Source organism: Mastomys coucha, unplaced genomic scaffold (genome assembly GCF_008632895.1).
Source record: "Mastomys coucha isolate ucsf_1 unplaced genomic scaffold, UCSF_Mcou_1 pScaffold7, whole genome shotgun sequence".
In the NCBI taxonomy this organism is placed as follows: Eukaryota; Metazoa; Chordata; class Mammalia; order Rodentia; family Muridae; genus Mastomys; species Mastomys coucha.
This window is the reverse complement of record NW_022196913.1, coordinates 18,452,976-18,472,615: the sequence shown is the minus strand read 5'-3', so window position 1 is coordinate 18,472,615 and position 19,640 is coordinate 18,452,976. Positions and strand designations below refer to the sequence as shown.

The window sequence follows — 19,640 nt, the reverse complement described above, 5'->3', positions numbered from 1 at the left end:
TTCCAAATCATCACAGCAAATGAACCAGATTCTTACCCTCACCTAATGTCTGTGCCACCCTCCAAGCAGAACCACTGTTCACTGAAACAGTTGGTGAATGACTTCATGGATAGACCATCTTAATACACACACTATTTCTTAAATGAATGTAACCTGTTCTCTGTGGCCTGAGAATGAAGACAATCACTCGTCAAATAGCTTTGACCATAGCAAGAAATCTGTATTCAAAATCGTGCCTACAATTCATTCCTTGGCGCAGCAGAATTGTCAACGCTTAGTTTAGCTACTATGGAGGTAAAATCCTTTGGTGATGTGAGGATCATTGAATTATAGCCTTATTACAATAAACTCTAATGTCTAAAAATTGTTCTTATTTTGGGCTTGTACCCACAGTAAGTGCCAAGATTTTAAGCTCTACTAAAAACAAAACAAACAAACAAAAATACTTTATTTATGTTCATAAAAAAACTAGTAGTGATGTATTATTTTAAAGTATACAGTTAATATGTTTGGAGTTATTTAAAATTTATATTGAGAAAAACATGTATTTTCAATATTGCTGTAGACAGCAGCTACATTAATACTGTTCAATTGATTATTGTTTTATATCAAACTTTTATAATACTAATTTTTATTGTTATAATATGTTATAAATTTTAAAGAATATGACAATAAAAAATGAAAGGTATGACAGGTATTGAAGGGGGTGTCTCTGGGAGGAGTTGGGGTACAAAAGGAAAAGAAGAATGTGATTTAATTCTATTTACTTAAAATATGTTTTTAAATGTTAACAAATTCAGATAAATTGAAAGTATGTATCTTTTCTCATCATAATACAATAAAACTCAAATCAATTTTAAAAAAAGAAAGAAAGAAAATGGCAGAGGGCCAAGTGTCAGGTAGTATATACCTGCAATTCCAATATTCAGAAGGTTGCAGTTTGAAGATTGCTGTGAGTTCAAGGCCTGCCGTGCTACACAGCAATACCATTTCTCAAAAAATAGAGGAAGAGGGGCCTGGTGAGATGGCTCAGCGGGTAAGAGCACTGACTGCTCTTCCAAAGGTCCTGAGTTCGGATCCCAGCAACCACATGCTGGCTCACAACCACCCATAATGAGATCTGATGCCCTCTTCTGGTGCGTCTGAAGACAGCTACAGTGAATTATGCTGGAGCGAGAGGAGCTGGAGTGAATTAGAGCGAACGGGGCTGTCCTGAGTTCAATTCCCAGCAGCCACACGGCCATCTATACAGTACAGTGTACTTATACACATAAAATAAATAAATCTTTAAAAAAAATAGGGAAGAGAGAGAAACAAAAGGAGGGGCTGGGAACATACTTCTGTAGCAGGTAGAATATTTGCCTAGTATTCCCAAGGTAGAATATTTGCCTAGTATTCACAAAGCCCAATCTTCCATCTCAGGATCACAGATAGGGTGGCAGGAGAGCGTCAATAACTGATATTTTGCTTCAGGGAGGAACTTATGTAGTCCTGACTGGGTAGGACATGGAAACCAGGTTGGCCTCTACCTTCTAAGGACTAGGATTAAAGATATGTACCACCATGCCTGGCCACTGTTATAAAACTAAAGAATCAAATTAGATGGTTTCCAACACTAAAATAGAAATCCTAAAGAACCTAAAGAAATTTTCAAGTCTGCACTGAAATTATCAGCTGTGATAAGCAAATTTTATTCCAATTTAAATATTTTAAAATCACAAATATTGTTTAGTTTGGAATGGTTTATAGCCACTACTTTAAAAATTCATTTTGCACCAAGATAATTTTTAAACTTTTTTAGACTTTAAGTATCAAATATTTAATGACTATTAAATTACAAATAATACCATACCTTGACTTTGACAAGTCTTTTTGCAGTCTTGATCTTGGCTTCACAAAAGGCTCCTCTGTATTTGGCACTCACATCAGTGCCCACTGTCAAATAAGGAGGCTCATCAAGGGCCTAAAAATGCAAAGAAATACAACCTGATTTAAACTGCTTAATTTTTTTTCCCTATAATCAGGCATCAGAATACACCTAATCTTGTTACAGTAATTTAAGTTAGAATAGTGAAGCCATCAATAAAATATTATAAATTAAAAATAATAAAACATGTATCACAGACCAAGTAAATGTACAATATGGAAAATAGAGACATTTTTTTCCTATTAGACACATATGGTCCCTAAGATCACCACAGATACAACCTTCCATTTAAGGCTCTCACCACCTATTCATTCATTCATTCATTCATTCATTCATTCACTGACTTATTAAAATATATAGTTATCATACAACCACTGGACTGGCTAGTTAGCAGATCTAAAGTCTCAAAGTAGGCTGTACCTCATAGCCATCCAGATTTAGGATAGTTCTGTTTTTTATCTACAAAACTCTATGAGAGAATAAAAGAAGTGCACAAGTTCCCAACTATTGCTGAAAGCCACATGAAGTAATCCACTATGCACTGTCTCAAACTACTGACAAATGTTAGTTTGTTCTTCAGCTTTAAATACACTGTTCACTTGTGGGTTTGACTTATTGGTTCTAATCTGGCTGCTTTGATTTTTTTTTTTTTTAAGTAGGCTGCATTTCTGCACTGAATCTTATTTTCACCAATTCCACAGCCAAAGGAAGATTATGTGAGCTGCTTTTTCCAGTATGTTTTATAAGAAGTACTAATAGCCTAAGATGTTCACCAAAAGGAGGCACCAGGAGTTTGGAAAAATCCATTATTGAATAATCCCTCTGCCTCCTCTTTTAAATATTCAGAAATAAACTAAAAGGCCTAAGAAAGCCCTACAATAGACAAATATTCAAAAATGTGAATATGTACCAATCTATTTGTTCATACCCTTTTCTTTTCCTCTTAATATCATTAATATCCTCCAGAAATCATAAAAGGCATGATGTACAAAACACTGCCATAAGCACCAGGCACTCAGGTCACCTGTTGAACAGAAACTTCAATCTAAGCTCACCCCAATGTTCTAGCTAAAACAAAAGGAACGAACTATCTCAAGAGAATACAGAGATTCTACTGTTACAACCATTTGCTTGCAACTGTACCTACAAGTTCTACTATGGCATTCACCTCTGGCATACAATGGCATTAGGCATACATGTGCCTCAGAAGAGCTATGAAAACAGCCCAACATAATTTGTAGATTGACAGTACCTTATCAAAATGTCAAAAGTTGGACACCCTGATAAATATTTCATAACCTTTAAAGAAAAAAAGTCAGGCCTATACCACCCTGAACACATCCCATCTTGTCTAATCTTGGAAGCTAGTAGGATCAGGCCTGGTTATTATTTGAATAGAAGAATGCCTAGGAATACTGGGTGTTGTAGGCTTTAAAACCAACAACAACAACAACAACAACAACAATAACAACATCATCACCTCAAAGTCCAGACAAGCAATGCATTAAAGACCACTTTTCTCAGCCAGTCAAGCAGAGATTACATATATCTTTTAAACTATTTTCTGTATTGTTATTTTATTCTTTGAAACAAGATCTCTTCCCTAGGTAGCCCTGGCTGGCCTGGAACTAGCTATGTAGATCAAGCAAACCTCAAACTCACAGAGAAATCCAACTGGGTATCTCTACCTCCTGAATGCCAGGATCAAAAATATATACCATCATGCCCAATGTGGAAAAAAAAAATGTTTATGACAAATCAAGTGTATACTTTTAATTTAAAAAATATCATGCATGCTAAATTTGCATCACAACATGTGAAGATCAGAGGGCCATTTCTAGCATATTTGTTCCAAGACATGCAAGTATCCTTACCAATGTGCTTTTTTTTTTTTAATTAGGAAAGTGTCTGTTAGTCAAGCTATATATTTAGGCTATAATAAGAATGTGGCCACAGTGAAAAAAAACCACTTCTTCACTGTTATTTATGTTTTAATATTAACTTCAACATAGTAATGTTGCTTTCCACATATTTTTAAGTGTACTGACTGCATATATATCTGTTCAACACGTGTGTTATTTACACAGAAATAAATAAATATGTGAGAAGTAACCTTTGGGGGCAGGTAAGATGACTCAATGGGTAAAGACGCTTACATTAAGCCTCACAACCTAAATTCAATCCCAGGACATACATGGTGTAAGAAAACAAAAAACCTCCCACAAACTGTTCTCTGACCTCCACAGGAACACAATGGTACGTGGGCATACAGGCAGATAAATACAGACAGACAGACAGACAGGTGACAAGCACACGCGCACACACACACACACACACAGATTATGTAATTTTTTTTAAAAAAAAAGCTTTAAAAAAGGTCTGTTAGCCACAACTTTAATCCCAGCACTCAGGAGGCAAAGGCAGGGGATTAGTTTGAGTTCACGGCCAGCCTGGTCTAAAGAGTGAGTTCCCTGGCACAGAGAAACCCAGTCTTGGGGAAAAACAAAACAAAACAAAACCAAAAAGTGTTTACATTTCATTTTAATTTTTAATTACAGCCTACTAAAATAGATTTGGGCCAAGTTTTGCCTCTATTTTGTACATCGTTAACAAATTCTTTAAAAATGGCAAGCTCAGTGTTACTGAGATGAAAAGCAAATGGAGTCAGCAGACAAATTCAGGCCTTGTGATGTCACATCCAGTCCATATATGTGTGTGTCCATATATATGAACAGATAACTGAATAACATTTTACAAAATATGGCCTTCAGCTCCCCTGGGCACTAAGTTTACAGACTTCCAAAATACGCCCAACTTGATCTTATTTCCTTTGTATCATTCTAGGCAAGTTACTTTCTTTTCATAAGTCATCCTTCGGTTTAAGTGTTTGTACGTTAAGTACATCTGTCTAACAATTCCACAAACACAAAAGTTATAAAGATAGTCAAAATTTTTGAGTTACTTTGAGACATACTTAATCATCTAGAAGTAAAACTGTATAACCACTATTGCTAAATGTTATTCAAAACATAAAAATGATTCTCTGCAGATACCCAAATCACATCTCTAACTGACATGGTCATATTGCCCTAAGTAATGATAGCAGAGCGGAAATGATCATCACTGGGTCTGTCATTATTCCATTTGTTAAGGCATGTGCCACCACCACCAGACCTACAAAGTCATTTTTTAACTAAAAGACATTTATTAAGGTGGAATCCATAAAGGGAATACACCCAACATCTAATCTGGCCTCTATACATGTCCACATGGGTAAATGTATACAAAAACATACACAAGACACCTATATCCCCTACATTTTTATATCAAAGACAATATGAAATATTAAGAATATAGGTTTGGCACACCCCCACCCCCACCCCCACCCCAATAGACTCATGTGTTTCAATGCTTGGCCCTCAGGTAGTGTTACTATTAGGTGTGACCATGTTGGAGTAGGTATGGCCTCATTGGAGAGAATGCGTCACTGTGAGGATGAGCTTTGAGGTCTCCAATACTCAAGCTCCACCCAGTGTGGAAATCCAGTCTCCTCCCGGCTGCCCTGCAGAAGACAGTCCCCTTCTGCTGTGTGGAGAGCTTTGGGGGCCACTTGGCAGGAATCTGACATTGGGTCATGACAAGGAAGTAAGTTCAGGCAGGAATCTAATTTTAGAGTGGGACAAAGAGAGTAGGCTTCAGGCAAGAATATGACTTTTGGGCTAGACTGGGAAGTAGGCTCAGAAATCTTGGTCATCCTGATAAGCCCTTAGAAATAGTGATCACAGGAGTGATCATGGGACTTTGTTTATTGCCTTGCTTATTCCTAGTATTTATGTTTATTGTCTTGCTTGTTCCTCAACCTAGAACTGACCTTATTAGTTGCATGTAATTAAAATGGTATAAAAGCAGATTGGGAAAAAATAAACACACCTAAGCCTCAGAATTGGCTGGGGTCATGCTACAATGTTGTCTAATTGTCTTTTTTCTTTTTAATCCTCACTCCTGCGCTGGAGAACCTGTTGATTGACTGAGCTGGCTTGGTCACTGCTGCCTCTGAATCAATATGTAGAACTCTTCAGGGGCTCCTTCAGTACCAAGTCTGCCTGTACACTTCCATGCTTCCCACCATGATGATAATGGACTAAACCTCTCAAACTGTAAGCCAGCCTCAATTAAATGTTTTCTTTTATAAGTGTTGCTGTGGTCATGATGTCTTTCATAGCAATGAAACTCAGACATCAACCTCTGCAGCAATGTAACTCAATGACAGAACAGGTGTTTTGCTTAGTTCTATCCCTAGCATCCTCCACCCCCAAAAAGGCAGATTCCTGAATGAGATGTGTAGGTTCAAATCTACCACTTAAGAGAGGGATGAAAAGTACATACTGTATCTGCAGTATTTAGAACCTGCCCAGTGTACAGTACAAAATACAGACTAAACAATTTATGTCCTTAAAGGGGGAGTTAGATTGTTAAAAAACAATTCCTATATAAAGAACAGATGTCATTATCTTTCTCTTCCCCCTCCCAAGCTCTGTGTATGAAGTAACTCCTTTAAAATTGTTTCCCTTGCTCAACTCAGGCATGACATAATCATGCTGCCTTCTAGTAGTAAGAGTTGCTAGGATTCCATGATATTGATGCCTAATGAAGTGTACCATGATCCATTAGTACAGCAATCAACCAACTCTGCACAGCTATTCTGAGTCTAATGTACTCTGATTCAAAGCAGACACACAAAGAACTGTGTCAGTAGGTTAACCAAGACTCCTCTGACTACGAGGACTGATAGTTATGTAGATATGTGTATCTATATAATCAAGAAGGAAAATAAAAACCTCTTACCTTCTCTTTTTGTTCTGTTTCTCAGATTTTAGTCAGTAATATAGACCACTTCAGAGGCTAAAAATAAGATGTTTTTAAGTAGTACCTCCACACCGAGGAGGAAATTAAACCACTAAATCACCATCCCTTTGTTTAGCAAACAGAACAGTTTTCTAGTTGCTAAGGCAACAGCTACTTCACAGTTACTCCGTGTTGCTTAAACAATTATTTTTCTAGTCTACCTACCAAATGTCCTAACAGGCATGAGTGCATGTGTGCACACTCGTGCACACACACAGACACACACACATATGCAAAATCTATTCAATTGCATGGGAACATTAACAAAAGCAATTTTAAAATACTAACAGTGGTATGAATCCCTTCAAAGTATCAAGGAAGTCACATAAGTGCATAAAAATAACCAACAATGATCTTTAATGTACCTCCAGGCTGCAGTTCACCACACAAAGCGTTAGAGCAACAGCTAAATCAGCTCTTGAAATGGCTGGGTAACACTGATACTGCCTAAAAAACCATTTAATTATTAAGATCAATCCTTTAAAACACAAACCATACTACACGACATTTTACTAAGGGATTTTCTTAGAAAAAAGAGCAGGGGGCATTTAAATTGGTTACAGTACTGATGCAGAAACTAAGACTATTAAGTTCATGCTAAAAACAAAGTAATAAATATACTTACACATACAGAGTGGCAATAAATCTGTAAAAACCAACCTATTTGTTATGATAATCCCAAAGCAGCATTAAAACAATAGAAAGCCTCACCAGGCATATGAATAAGAATCTATCTGTATGCCATAGGTATAATATTAAGAACAAAGTTTAAATAAGATATACAGTATTTTAGAAAACACATATAGGAATATGGAATTTAAGAAGGCCCAAGGAAGGACAAATTAATGCTGCGTATACAAGGCAGTGAAAACAGTGGCACCCAAAGGCACATGTTGGCCAAAGACATGGAAAGGAAGTGAGCACCAAGTCTGAAAAATCTGCTACAACGAGGACAGTCAAGGGTTACAGAGTAAGAAAGAGAGCAGTAAAGTTTTGGATTAGAACTGACAGTATAAAGGTTTGGGTTCATGGAGTATACGGTAAGTATATAAACAAAGGGAAGTATGTAGTATGCTTATATATACACACACACACACACACACACACACACCAAGAAAGCCCAGGAACAAGTGACATTATCTGGAGCAGAGAGGAACCTAACACATCAGTGTCATAAACATCTATTTCTAAAGCTTGTACTCCAACTTTAAAGAGAACCAGGAATCCTTAGAGCCAAGGCTGGTTTCAATGTTGGGCAAAGTACAGCAAAAATCTAAAACATTTTGTACTAGAAAGAAAATGCTTAGTGAATGGTGAAGACATCTCAAAGAGACACACTAGAAGCAGCTTGAAGAGTTCCTAAAAGCCAAATGAAACAAACTCAGAGCAAAATTATTTTAATTAATGAATGGTAGGTAGTGCATGCCTATAAAATTATAGCACTTTACAGGGTAGAGGCAAGAGAACCAGGAATTCAAGGTCATCCCCAAATTTATAGTGATTTGAAGGACGGTCCAAGGTAGATAAGAATCTGTATCACATAAATACTAGTTGCTCAACATACTTTTGGGGATGTATATGTATGTCAGGCCAACTGACTTAAGATCTGCAATCCCATTGTAAATTATATCTACTTTAAAATAACATGATGTTATCAGGCATTCAATAAAACTGGAATCTATGAGACTAGGGAAATAAATGACTCCGTCACTTAATGTGTGATAGATAAGAATGAGAACCTGAGTTTGGATCCCAAGCACTCATTTTTAGAACAAAACAAAAAACTACTGAGCATCTGTAACCCTAACACAGAAGTACAGGCAGAAACAAACAGATAGAGGTCATAGACCACACAGTCTAGCCAATATATGAACCCTAGATTCAGTGAGAGACCCTGTCTCAAAAAAAAGGTGTAGGGGGTAAGGGGCAGTAAGATAGCTTAACAGATAAAAGCCCTTACTATGTCAGACAACCTGAGTTCAATCTCCACATCCCACAGTAGAAGGGCTAAACCAACTCTTAAAAGTTGTCCTCACATCTCCGCATACCCACAACATGAGATATCTGCTCAAACACTGCACTAGAATCCAGGAGTCCACATTTATATAAATGAATGAACAAACTTATGATGCAGAAAAGAAAATGATCATCTATTCAGTACAGTGTTAATGTGACTGGAAAAAAAAAAGGAAAACATCCTTTGGACACAATGACACAGGTAAGTAACGCAGAACACTTACAGATGACAAGCTGACCAGTGGGAGGTCTGACTAACAGAGGCTGGTACACTCCTAGACTACATTCTTCCTGCCATGACTGAGTCTACCAATGTGAGAAATAGACCAAGTTGAAGGTGTCCTTCTTGCAGAATATAGTTTATGTATCTTCAAATACTGAAGAACATGAAATACGAGAAAAGTTGGGGAGAAGTTCTAGATAGAAGGATTCTGAAGAGAAAGACAACCAAAGACAACTTATGTTCTCATATAGATACAGGCCAGAAAGAGAAATGGATGATTGGGAGAGCTGGCAGGACCTGGACAGGAGGGTAGGGCTGCTGGTTTCCTCTGATATGGAGTGGTTTTCTCTGATATGTAGGTATGAGAGTATTACTTCAGGTGAAAATCACACACAAGAGAAAGAAAAGACACAAAGAGCTAATATAATAAGGCTGATGCTAATTGGCAGATCAGGTGAAGGGAACACATGACTTGTTAGTATTGTAAGTATGACAGTATTTGAAAGTATATAACATATATTATACACTTAGATATATATTTCCTATGAACTATGCACTTAGGGTTCTCTACCTGTCGTTCTGGTTCTTTTTTTATTTTTCTAAATTGGTATTCCAATTTTATATTTTTTAAAATCCCATTTCCAAAAGCGTAAAAAATATGTTTGAGATGCTACCCACCTACATTTAACATTCTCCTGAAACTTAAAACTAAGGGGATAGAATCACAACTAATTCTAAGTAAAACTACTAGCCAGAGGAATAACTTTATATTCACAAAAGTTAAGTAGTGCCTGCACATTCCTGAAAACAAGTAACTCAAACATTCTAACTGGACATTTCATCAGCATAGCTGAGCAAGGAACACTCACCACATATGAAATGTCCCACAGGCTCATGTGTCTCAACATCAAGTTTCCAGCTAATGACAGTTTTATAAGGTTGTAGAACCTTAAACTGTGCAAGGGTAGGCATGATAATCCATACCTTTAATCCTAAAACTCAGGAAGCAGAGAAGTGGGACGAATCTCTGTGAATTGAAGCCAGTCTGGTCTGCACAGCAAATTCCAGACCAGTCAAGGCTATACAGTGAGACCTTATCTCAAAAACAGAAGAGACAGAGGGAGAGGGAGAGAGAGAACTAACAAGATAAAACAAAATCAAGCGCACACATGGAACAAGCTTTATTAAATGTCTATTGTAGTTAAGACATTGAAGGTGTAGCTCACCTGAGTTCAATCCCAGCAACAACAAAAGGCATTCATCCAATCCAAAGGCATTCATCCAATCCAAAGTGCCTCAATCCAAAGGAACTTTCTCCTATATTACAGATACAGACAATTCATGTGGCCCTCAGAAGAAATTAATCTTATTTGCAGTGATGTCAAAACTTTACTAAAGCCAGGCAGTGGTGGCGCATGCCTTTAATCCCAGCATTTGGGAGGCAGAGTCAGGCAGATTTCTAAGTTCGAGGCCAGCCTGGTCTACAGAGTACGTTCCAGGACAGCCAGGGCTACATTAGAGAAACCCTGTCTCAAAAAAACCAAAAAAAAAAAAAAAAAAAAAAAACTTCATTAAAACACAAAAGGGTCTGCTTATGAGTAACATCACTCAGATCAGGGTGTAGTCACATCCTGCGTTCAATACTCAGAACCACTAAAATGTTTTACATGGCCCAGAATCTGGGGCCCAAGGGACAGGCCCATAATTTAAAATAGACTTTTCTGTTTCAATTAGCATAATCAAGATAATCCCTCACAGACTTGCTCAGAGGCTTACCCCCAAGGTGTCAAGTAGGCAATACTATCCATCAGACACCAATGTTTCATTACTGCCCATATGTTCCATTTTGTAAATGTGACATTTTTTTTTTGCTTTTGGTAGCACTGGGTATTGAACACAGGGATTCACATGGGTTTGGTCACATAACTATGCTTCCAAGTCCTTCACTCTGTATTTCGGTGATTTCTACCCATCCTCTATAACAGTGGTTCTCAGCCTTCCTAATGCTGTAACCCTTTAACACAGTTCCTCATGTTGTGGTGACATCCAACCTGATTATTTCATTGCTACTTCATAGCTGTAATTCTGCTACTGTTATGAATGTACTATAAATATCTAATTACAAGATATCTGTGAGGTATTTGGGAAGATCAGGCCCACAGGTTGAGAAGAGCTGCTTTAGAACGAGTTGCCTGCAGAAGAAAGATCATCTTATTTACCTTTTTGCACCTCACTATTACAACAGCACCTACACCCAAAAGAAATTCTGGAAATACTTGTTATACAAAGACCTGAGACACAGTGAGACCCTGGCTCAAAAATAACAAAATACAACAAAAACCCAAGTCATTATTTGGTTAAGATATATAAAAATTACCATCTACTGGGAAGCACATTACACTGGTAGATTAAAAACATACACTGGTATACTGGACTCAAGCCCACATCTATATGTCTAGTTACAGGGACAAGTGGGGTGATGAAAGTAAAACTATATATTATTACTGAATAACATTATTTAAATAAATTATATTAAATATATAATTAAGTTGTGATCTATTAAGCAAAAATTACATGTAAAGACTGGGCATGGTACTGCATGCCTTTACTCCCAAGTGCTAGGAAGCAGAGGATGGTGAATCTGTGAATGTGAATCACAGCCTGATAGTTTGTTCCAGGACCGCTATAGCTAAATAAAAAGACCTTGTGTTTAAAGAAAAGAAAAGAATTAAAAAAAAAAAAAAATCAGCTAGGCAGTGGTAGCACAAGCCTTTAATCCCAGCACTTGGGAGGCAGAGGCAGGCGGATTTCTGAGTTTGAAGCCAGCCTAGTCTACAGAGTTAGTTCCAGGACAGCCAGGGCTACACAGAGAAACCCTGTCTCTAAAAAACTAAAAAAACAAAACCAAAAAAACAAAACCAAAATTACCTTTTAAACATGTAAAATTAATTTCGAAGACTATATTGCTTTAATTGCTCATTATGCTTTTTAAAGTAGGTTTTTTTACTGAACCAGATGACATAGAAATTAAAGAGAGAGAGAAGCAGCTCAGAAAAGCCTGAGTGGCTGTTAGTTTTATGGAAATGGAACAGCAAAGGGGATGACTGGGCATCATCCACAGTGAGAACACACAAGCATCCATTTTTTTTTTAAACCAGACTCAGTGGTTTTCCAAATACAAACACAGAAGCATTTCTGTCTAGCTTCCTGACAATTCCATTTACCCATAGGTCATGAAATCAAAACAGATGCTGTATGGCAGAAAAGGTGACAAGTATTACTTTTTCTTGATTTACTTTTGTTTTTGAGAGTGACTATCAAACATGAAGTCTCTCTGCCCCAGCTACCTAAAAGAATTGTTAATAAACTTATTTTTTTAAAAATATCCTTCTCAGTCTGAAGGTTAAGTGTACTAGCTGCTCTTCCAGAAGGACCAAAGTTTGGACCTGGTCTTCCAGAGGACACAGAACCCATAGGGTGGTCCACAACAGTCTATATAACGCCAGTTCCAAGGAATCCAAAGCTCTCTTTGGGCACTGCATACACATGGTACACAGACATGGATGTGGGCAAAACACCTATACACACAAAACTAAATTAGTATTTTTAAATAGCATGTTGCTTTTTTTAAAAACGTCCTTTTCTTCCTTAGTGTGACAACAAATTGTTTTTATGTAATTGAATTCATACAAGCATAAAACTGCCAAAGTTCATGTTACCTAAGTTACTACTGATTTTAAGTCATACTTATACTAAAGGAGAAAAGCTGACAATTAGTTGACATACTATGTATTGGTTGCTTGGTGAATCCTAATTTCAGAAATGTTAAAATTATGTAACATACACATCTGAGTGAGATATAATGACTCTTTGAAATTGTACAAGTGTGTGTGTGTGTGTGTGTGTGTGTGTGTGCGTGTAAGCTAAAGGACAATTACTGGAATTGGTTCTCCCCTTCCACTGTCAGTTCTGGGAATCAAACTCACATCATCAGGCTCAGCAGCAAGTGCACACTTACTTGCTGAGCAATCTCACCAGCCCAACATAATGATTCTGTTAATGCTTACAGGACTATACAATATAAAGTTAAAAGATCTACAGAGCTAAATTTCAAACTACCAAGATCTATGAAATTCAAATAGTATATATATATATACATATATATATGTATATATATATATACATATATATATTTAGATAATATATATAAATATAACATGATGGGTGGTATTTTGCTAAAACTTTACACTCACAATAAAAACCCTGATACCTACAGACTACTTCAGAGTAGGCTGCTTCAGATATTGAACAGTGTCACACACAGGATTTTAGTCTCATACTATTTCCTCGATCCAAAAGGCTGCAGACCTTTGCCACATGGTTCAGGGTTGCATCACCACACAGGAACAGGGCATCTACTACTAACCTCATCTCTGTTCTTTTATCAAACCCATAACACGTTCAGTACTGCCAACTCTGACTGTAAAATATAAAATGTATCTGCAGAAACCTAAAAGATAATCCTAAAAGATGATCTTGATGTAGAGATAACCCAGGAAAAAATGTTTACTTTAAATCTTTTTAGCTCTGTCAACTGAAAGGTCAGGAACTCAAACTAAAACAACTAAGAAAATATATATCCCTTCTGTTTTGTTTTGTTTTGTTTTGAGGGGGAGGTTGCAGTGGGGCAGACAGGGACTCATGTAGTTCAGGACTACTTCGAACTTGCAGTGTAGGCAATCACAGCCATGCACTACCAAACCCAACTTAAGTAGTTATCTTCTATATCTTAGGAATATAACATTATTAATATGTGTTACTCAATAAAATAATTTTTCACAGAGAATTTGCAGGCTAAATGAAAAGAATCTCTGAGAAGTCCAGTTTGATGTAGCTGTACAGAGGTAATAGTATGTACATAAAGATACAACTATGGAATGCCTTGACTTATGACTCAAGCTTATTACCTGATACCCTGATTCTCAGTGTCTTCATCTTTTTTGTTTGTTTGTTTGTTTTGTTTTTTCAAGACAGGGTTTTCCTGTATAGCCCTGGCTGTCCTAGAACTCACTCTGTAGACCAGACTGGCCTCGAACTCAGAAATCCGCCTGCCTCTGCCTCCCAAGTGCTGGAATTAAAGGCATGTGCTCTCACTGCCCAGCTCAATGTCTTCATCTTCACAGAAAGAGTAACAATGTCATATATGAAAGAACCCCTGGCTAACCCTTCAGTTAAGTCACAGACAGGGATAATGCAAGAACATTAAGTGCCACCCCAACACTAGTTCATAAGCAAATATACCCATCAACTAAATTAGGACTACAATGTTCCTAGATAGGTGCCAAGAAAACATGCATTTTATAAGTTCTATTTGATGATTTAAACATGATAGATAAGAGTTCTAAAGGGGTAGCCAAAGCCTCCAGAGGAAAAATCTCCAGTTTAAAAATCTCAAAATTGTTGACCTAAACTTTTAAAGGATTGTATTGAAAATAAAATTTCAGCTAAGAAATTAAATAAGCTCTTACTCTATTAAACCACCTAAATACTAGAAATTATAGTGTGAGTCTGACTATAAAACCAAGATAGACACTTGGAAGAAGAGTAATTGTGAAAAATGAAAAGAAATGCATGCTCTTTGCTATCTGTGCAGGCTCAATCTATTTAAACTATGGATGCAACTGTGCAGAACTTTGTAATACATCCATTGACAAAGTATCTCTCTGTATCAAGCCACATCATCATGGGTTATGGGTCTATAGCACATGATGGTCAGTGATGTCAAAAACAACAGAAGCAGAGTTTAGAGATTGATGCTTGTCCACACTCTTGTGTTTTAGGTTTGCTCGTGGTTGTCCTCCCACTGGTTTTAGAATTTCTTTCTTCACTCTTAAGTATACCTACCTGTCTTACAACTAGATTACACAGAGTCAATAGAAGTTATTACGTCCAAACCAGTATCAAATTTTGAGAACTGAGTACTCATTTCCAGTGCATACTCTAAAGAAACATCAAGACATCAGCTGTGGAAAACACTAAGGGTCATATACTACATGCCCAAGTTAATGACAGACATTTCAGCACACTTGATCTTGCTTATTTCCACTGCTCTAAAAAATAAACACTCATCTTGAAGATTTCTGGCAGGACAGTTAGTGTTATTATACTATTCATTATTTTGTATTTAAAATATAAAAAACAAAAACAAAAAACAGAAGGCTAGAGTAAAGCTGATTTATTGATGATCAGATCAGGTCCAGGGTTTCATTCCCAGAATCACAGAAAACTTACAACAATGAGATGGCTTATTTGAACACATGTGGATAAGACTATTTTCAGAATTTCATTACCAAACACGCCTCCCGATGGTCTAGCCACCAGTTAAGCTCTGTCTCCCTAAGACTTTATCCCCCTGAGGAATGAAAGCATTCCTGTGATATCACTTCTATGAACATGCCAAGGAAGCCGTGATATATTCTGAGATATGCCTTGACAGCCCATTTTCTTTAAAAAAAAAAAAAAAAAGCTTGAGAGAGAATCTTCTGGACTATAATGACAGGTGCCAGGTGATCTGAGGATTCACAAAGCATACACACAAAAATATGACTTTTTAAAAGCAGATTCAGAAATCAACTTCACTAATAAATATTCTTTCCCAGTAAAAAATCATTCACTGAGTCTTGCTTCCTTTTCAAGCCCTAGAAGTAAAGTCACTGGAACTGACTGAAGCAAAAGATGAAACTCTAATACAAGAAGGGGAAGAATCATCACTAAAAAGCACAGGTGGCTGTTAATTTCTCCCAGGTCCAGAGAAAGAACGGGACACATACAAATGGAGACCAAGAGCTAGCAGACATCACACAGGAATTCATATGCTTTCTTCTTCAAGCTAGTTGCTAAGTCTACATTTCATTTTTCCAATAAAGCTGTTTTTAGTCTTTAAAACATAAATTAATTCATTTTCAAATATTTCTTGGGCTGGTATATAAGCATTCTGTAACCACATCCACCTTGAAGAAAAAAATATTATACACACTACACCATACATAGTAGTTAACAGTGGTTTAACTGCTTGCTCACTTTCAAAATACTGGATTAGGTATTCCTGTGTTGTGGGATTACAGGATGTGTAACTGTTACATGAGTCTGTAATTATAGACCACAAAGTGGTTCCCAGAGTGGGCTCTCCAGGCCAATAGCATCAGTATTACATAGAAATTTGTTAAAAGTAAAAATGCTCAGCTCTACTCCATCCCCTAGTTTGGAAACTGAAGGAAAAAAAATAACGATTATTGCTTTAACAAGCCCTCCAGAGAATTCTAACTCACACCACACACTAAGGAGCACCAGGTCCTAAGGTTATCTCAAGGTCTTAAACTGGTTCTCAGTAACAGAATTCCCATTTGGTCTTAAGCCATGCAGTATGTGAAAAAAGAAAATGAATGGAGTAGACAAGTGCAAGTAAATCACAAAAACTACAAACACACGCCAATGATTTCAGTAGGGTGATAATGCAAAGTGTGACAACTAGGGCTAGACAGATAAATAGCTCAGTAGTAAAAGTAGTTATCCCTCTTACAGAGAACCTGTGTTTCATTTTCAGAACCCAAATGACAGCTCACAACCATTCATGACAGTTCCATTCTCATCCAGTTCCAGACAATTCAAAACTCTCTTCTGACCTTCATGGGTACCAAGCACTTACTTGTGCACACACATTTATACAGGCAAAATACTCATATATACAAAATAAAAATAATCTAATTTTCCCCCCTAAACTGTAGCATCTGCATAGCATACAACAAGGCAATAAACGGAAACTCACTAGTTGGGTGTGGTGGCATTAGCCTTCAATTCTAGCACTCTGAAGGAAGAAGCAAGTGGATCTCATTAAGAGTTCCAGGCCAGCCTTGTCTAAAAAGTCAGTTCCAGGCCAACCACAGTTATATAGTGAGATCCTATCTCAAAAAAACAAAACAACTTAACAACAAAAGAGAAAGTTCACATAACTATAGTTTTTTTAAGGGAATGGGAGTGCTTCTAATAGAAGATTAAACAAACAAACAAACAACCCAGAAATTCATCACAGGCAAGGAGGGCTAATTTTTCTCTTTATAAGGAAAACAGTGAGACTGCTCTGAGAAAGTCCTGCTTACTGAGCTGGCCTTAGCTGGCACATGGAAGTTTATAGGAAGCTGGATTTCTGAAGAGCTCCCACCATCATCAGATGATAAGAAAAGCTCACTAAGCTTGAGCTGCACATGCAAACAAAATGGTTATGGGCAGCACCTGCTTTTCAGTCTGAATCTAGAAGTACTTACATATATGCCAGGTACAGGGGGTTTTTATATGACAGTCACCAAACCCTACATGAAACCACTAACTACCTTCCCCAGGTTAGAACATTTCTCTTGCATTGTCACAATTTCTTGCTGGGGGAATTAGGTGTCGCTTGTGTGACTACTGGGAGAAACTTGTACCTGTTTTCCCCATGCATTTCACCCCATGCACTTTCTTCCTTTTGCCGACTCTGTTTTCTATCCTTTCATTGTAACAAGGCATGGAGGGTTGTAAAAACAGTTATCACACAGAGTCAGGTCTGTGTGTTCTCCTAGTAAATCACCAAACAGCAATAATAAACCACTAGGAGTGGTACTAGAACTCTCCAAGTATTTTCTTACTTACACTATTAATGAGAGAAAACATTGCCAATACCATTAATGTTAATGCCATGTTAATGTTGCTTTTACTTGACCCATTAATTAAAACGTTTTACTTTTATTTTACTGCCATTATCATATTTTGTAATATGTCATGTAAACCTAAATTCAATCACATGCAAAATCCTTAGCCGGTCAATAGCAGGGCAAACTTATAAGCCATTATGGGAAATGGGTATCCTGTAACCAGAGGAATACTTTCTAGGCAGGACCTAGAAGACTGACTACCTGTCTACCTGGAAAACATAAGACTTGAAAGAAAACCACCATCTCTAACAACTCTAAGTTATAAGTAACTTCTATTATTTTATATAGTAAGAATAATGCAGAAAATACAAGGTTTCAAATAAAATCCTGTATTATGTCACAGACTTTACAATTTACAGCTCCCAAGTGCTGGCTTGTCACAAGGCTGACTTTCAGCAGGTCAACCTTATAAAGCAGGCTGCCAGGCATACTAGTGAGAACAGCTTACTCCTCCATGCTCGGACGCTTCTGGTGGTAAGGGACACTCTGAAGAAACTCAAGGGAGTCTGCCAAATAGACTTTTAAAAACCTACTCTTTATACCACTCAAAAGGTCAAGGAAATGTTGGAACACTTAATGTAAAAATTAAATGAAATTAACAATTTGCTAGTAACAGTATTGTTAATAATGGAATACTTTTTAGCCTTAAAAAAAAATCACCACTAAAATTTTCTAATCTATGTAAACTATTAGGCCAGGGACACTTTGGAAGTATTTTAGGGTTTTTTGTTTGTTTTGTTTTATAGAAACAGGGTTTCACTATATAGCTCTGGTTGGCCTAGAATTTACCCTGTGAATTAAGCTAGCCTCAAACTCATAGAGATTTGCCTGACTCTGCCTCAATTAAAGGTGCGTACCACTACACCGGGTTAGCTGAGGGATACTTATAATTTATAAAAATCTGATATGAAATAAGACAATGAAATACTAGAATTTTTTGACATAAAGGGATTAAAATAATCCAAAGGAGGGGCTGGGAATATGTCTCTGTTGGTAAAGTGCTTGATGTGCAACATATAGACCTGATTTTGAATCTCTAGCACCAATGTCAAAGCCAGGCACAGCAGCATGTGCCTGTAACTCCAGTATGTGGGGAACTGTGAGCACAATTGCGGGATTTCTGGAGCCCATTAGCCAACCAATCAAGTTGAATTAGTTCAATTAAAAGGTGTTTCAAAAAACAAGGTAGAAAGTAAGTAACAAAGACACCCAACATGAACCTCTGGCCTTCATAGACATATACAACACACACACAAACACACACACATACATACACATAAAATCAACTATGTAATGATGCCTGTTGAGGGGGGATGGGGCTAACCTAGTATTTATTGGTCTGTTTTTAGCACTGATATTGTATAAACTGTATTTAGCCATAGTGTTTCTTGCTTATGTTCTCAAAAGTGAAAGTTTTAGTCTCTCTAATAAACCAAGTTTTTTTTCTTTACTGCATTTATTTTTACTGTTGGAAGGTGGCATATGGAAGTCAGACAACTTGTGGGATTTGATTCTCTTTCCACTGTGTGAGTCCTACCATAAGTGCCTTTATCAGCAGAGCCATCACAACAGGTCAAACTACATTGCTTTTTAACCCTCAGGTAGTGCTGACTATTTATAACTCAGAGAAGGTAAATAATATTCTTTTGCTCCTATTCAAGGACTTTTAATAGACTATGGGATTTGTGAATTTAGTCAATGAAATAACTGTATACAAATGTGTCAAATTCTGGAAACTCAAGTAGGTACAATTAATGAAAATTATTATAGAGGAATGTTTGTTTTTGTTTTCAAGACAGGATTTTTCTGTGTAGCCCTAGCT

General features: G+C 37.0%; 1 protein-coding gene across 4 annotated transcripts in view; it reads right to left on the bottom strand.

The window, feature by feature from the left end:
* The window catches only part of Arid4b (AT-rich interaction domain 4B), a 128,979-nt gene that overhangs the window by 75,530 nt on the left and 33,809 nt on the right, over window positions 1–19,640 (bottom strand). For all 4 annotated transcript variants that reach the window (XM_031358983.1, XM_031358986.1, XM_031358985.1 and 1 more), the window contains exon 3: window positions 1,853–1,963. In XM_031358983.1, coding sequence (XP_031214843.1) covers window positions 1,853–1,963 — 111 coding nt within the window. The remainder of the gene's footprint in view (window positions 1–1,852; window positions 1,964–19,640) is intronic.